Source organism: Gavialis gangeticus, unplaced genomic scaffold (genome assembly GCF_001723915.1).
Source record: "Gavialis gangeticus isolate Ggan-Ray unplaced genomic scaffold, GavGan_comp1, whole genome shotgun sequence".
Lineage (NCBI taxonomy): Eukaryota > Metazoa > Chordata > Crocodylia > Gavialidae > Gavialis > Gavialis gangeticus.
In genome coordinates, this window is record NW_017728962.1 from 908,176 (window position 1) to 911,332 (window position 3,157).

The 3,157-nt window shown below is 40.3% G+C and overlaps 1 protein-coding gene across 3 annotated transcripts in view; it reads right to left on the reverse strand.

Moving 5' to 3' along the window:
* Window positions 1-3,157, reverse strand: part of SWT1 (SWT1, RNA endoribonuclease homolog) — a 98,529-nt gene that overhangs the window by 73,878 nt on the left and 21,494 nt on the right. For all 3 annotated transcript variants that reach the window (XM_019501247.1, XM_019501235.1, XM_019501240.1), the window contains exon 10: window positions 1,877-2,016. In XM_019501247.1, coding sequence (XP_019356792.1) covers window positions 1,877-2,016 — 140 coding nt within the window. The remainder of the gene's footprint in view (window positions 1-1,876; window positions 2,017-3,157) is intronic.

Below are 3,157 nucleotides of genomic sequence, written 5' to 3' on the forward strand. Positions count from 1 at the left end.
ACCAATGCTGCAGGCAAAACCCTGCAAGGAGAGATTGAGAGCCCTGGATCTCTTCAGCCTCTGCAAGAGAAGGCTGAGCGGTGATCTTGTGGCTGCCTACAAATTCATCAGGGGGGACAGCAAGAGATGCTCCGTTTACCAGGGCACCCCTTGGAGTAGCTAGGAACAATGGCCACAAACTGACAGACAGCAGATTTAGGTTAGACATCAGGAAGAACCTCTTTAAAAGTAAGGGTTGCTAAAATCTGGAATGGTCTTCCAAGAGAGGTAGTGTTCCCCCTACCTTGGGGGTCTATAAGAGAAAGCTAAACATGCACCTGGGTGGGGTCATCTGAACCCAGTGCTCTTTCCTGCCCAAGGCAGGAGGTTGGACTCGACAATCTGCTAAGGTCCCTTCCAACTCAAACATCTATGAATCTATGGCAGGTGAGACCCCCAACCCTTCTTCACAGTCAGTATAGTATCTTTTCCTTCTCCTGGTCTTCCCAGGGCATGAAAGGAGCTCACTCAGCCTCTTGACTTTTCATTTTACAGGCCTCTCAGGATGCTCTAATAGTGTAGTCTCTAAGTAAATTCAGCTATGTCTGCATAATTTTCTCTGCTTTCTAACCAATGGTAAAGAGAAAACAGGCTGTTTATCAAGTTTCTGGTTATAAATTTATGAGATTTATATATGTGGTATCAAAAGAATCTGAGAAAAAGAGGTGAGAAGACTACCAAATTTGCATGTAGGCCTTGAAATTCTGTGGTCCTCAACCATTATTTTCTGTAGACTGCGGTGTCAAACATAAGCTCCACAAAGCCCCACAAACCAGCCCCCAGTGTTCCCCTGTTGACCCGCATGCTGTATGAAACTGGCCCTGTGCACAGCGCCCAGGATGTGCACTGTCCATAGCACTCACTGGGGCTTGGTCCTGGGTTATACTGTCCACTCAGGCAAGCATCTCAGAACAGCCCAGGTGGTTATCATGTGCGCTGGATCAAACTTGCAGGCAGGGGAGTCTGTGGACTTGACCAGGCCAACAGACCAGCCCTGTGCCACTCATCCAGCCTATTGGGCAAGATGAGTTTGACACCCTGTTCAGGACTTCACCAAGTATCAACTCAAAACTTTCATTTTCTTAAGTTTTCCCATTTTTCCAATTATATCTTCTTGTTTTTCTTTATAAAAAGTCTCTGGTGAAGACAACCTAATTTCCCAGATTATTTTTTCATGATTCTACTCCACATTTTATCTATGCAACTTAAAAGATCCTTCTAAAGGTAAGTATAGCTCTGGCTAAATTATTTAAGTTAAACTAAATCCATTGCAACTTTGCCTGTTTATAAACAAGAACTCTACCCAATACTCTTGATTACAGACAACTGTATTTGTATCTTAAGCAATAAGAATTGGCCACCTGGGTGTTAACTAACAGCATTATAACCCACTGCTCAAAATGCAAGCATAGGTGTTCACATTTGACAGTATTAGGGAGCAATCTTAGCATTTATATGCTTAATTCTTGGTGCTAGTGTTACCCTGTTTTAAAAACAAAAGAAAATGGAATTTTCAATAAAATAAAAGCACATATTTTAAAACAAAATAAATGAAATTTCCTTTTCTATGGACATCTTGGTACTTACTTGGTTGGGAAAATTACATGTGAACTTGTCAATATTAAGTGTCTGAAGGAAATAAACTTAAGCTCTCAAACTTTTAAAGAAAACTAAAAATTACCTTTGGGGAACAGAAATTAGATTTTCAACTGCAATGGTGAATGGTTCAAAGATTTGGACAGCATCTGTTTTTGCAAACTTATTTGTGATCAACATGCCTCACGTAGCTGTTTTCACATTAAACAAACTAACCAGTTACACACTAAAACAAACGAACCAGTTTCTGACTGCTGCGGGATGTCCTGATGGCTATTCAGATTGTTCGCATTGAGGTTCCGGAGTGCAGCAACCAAATCTGTTTTGCATAATGCCTTGACTTCACTCACCAGAGCTTTGTTGCATAAATTTTTATCATCCCTGTGAAAGACAATTATTTCTATTTTGACCTATTGCTAAGATGAACTTGGAAAAACATTTTTATAAATTAACTTGTATGCACTGGTAAGCTTGTCTTCATTAAACCAATACATACTTTGAAGAGGTCAACTGTATGTAAAAATTACTACTTGAGAAAGAGTGGGAAGTTTAAGGTGATAAATTAAACGGTTAAGTCAAAAAGTAGGTATTCTGAAAAGCAGTATAGAAAAAAAACACTTAACATTTTATATCACATTATAGGTTTGAATTAAACCAGAAGAGCCACTGTAAATATTAAGAGCAGTTTAATGTTTAAGAGCCAAAAGGAGACCCCAAAACCTCACAGAGTGCCTTTAAACATGCTTTAGCTCTGCACAACTTGTGGATGAGAGAATGAGATTTATTCCACCATATTTTCTTGCATACAACATGCCTCCAAATAAGATATGCATCTCGTTTTTGAAGGGCAGAATGAAGGGAGGGGGGCAGAAAGTGTCTTTCTTTGAAAACACTGGCAAATATATTTTCCCTGGGAGACAAAAAACACCCCCAAAAAAACAGGTAGTTGCAACAGAGGGGAGCAAAAAATTATGGGTGCTCTGTTAACTTCCTACACGCAGAATGTCACAGGTGCTGCTGGCTCAGTCAAACTGTTCTACTCATCTAATCTTCCTGACCCGAGCCAAGTAGGCAGCCAACAGTGCCTGCCAGGTCAGCTGAGGATTTGATGCTAGCCAGCCACCAGCAGAGTCATCTGAGGATCCACTCAGCTGATTCATCAGGAGCCTCTACCCTGGCATTCAGAGCTCATCTCCACTTGTAATATACAGCAGAGCAAGTCCTGGGTGTTGGCACAGAGCCTCCAATTTAATATGAAATCATGGATATAAAAGTAGTCTCTCTACTGATATTTGTAACTAGATTACTACTAAAAATGCAACAAAAAACTAGGCAAAAAAACTAGAACAAAAGGTAAGCCCTTCCCCTATTCACCAACCTCATAACAAATCTTTACCACCATTTCACTTATACTCCATACCAAACATGAGAGAAACCAAATATCGAACATAGGACACTTTTCAGAAAATGAAGCATGTCAAATCATGATGCATAAAGTGAAATGGTGAGAAAAAGCACTCCC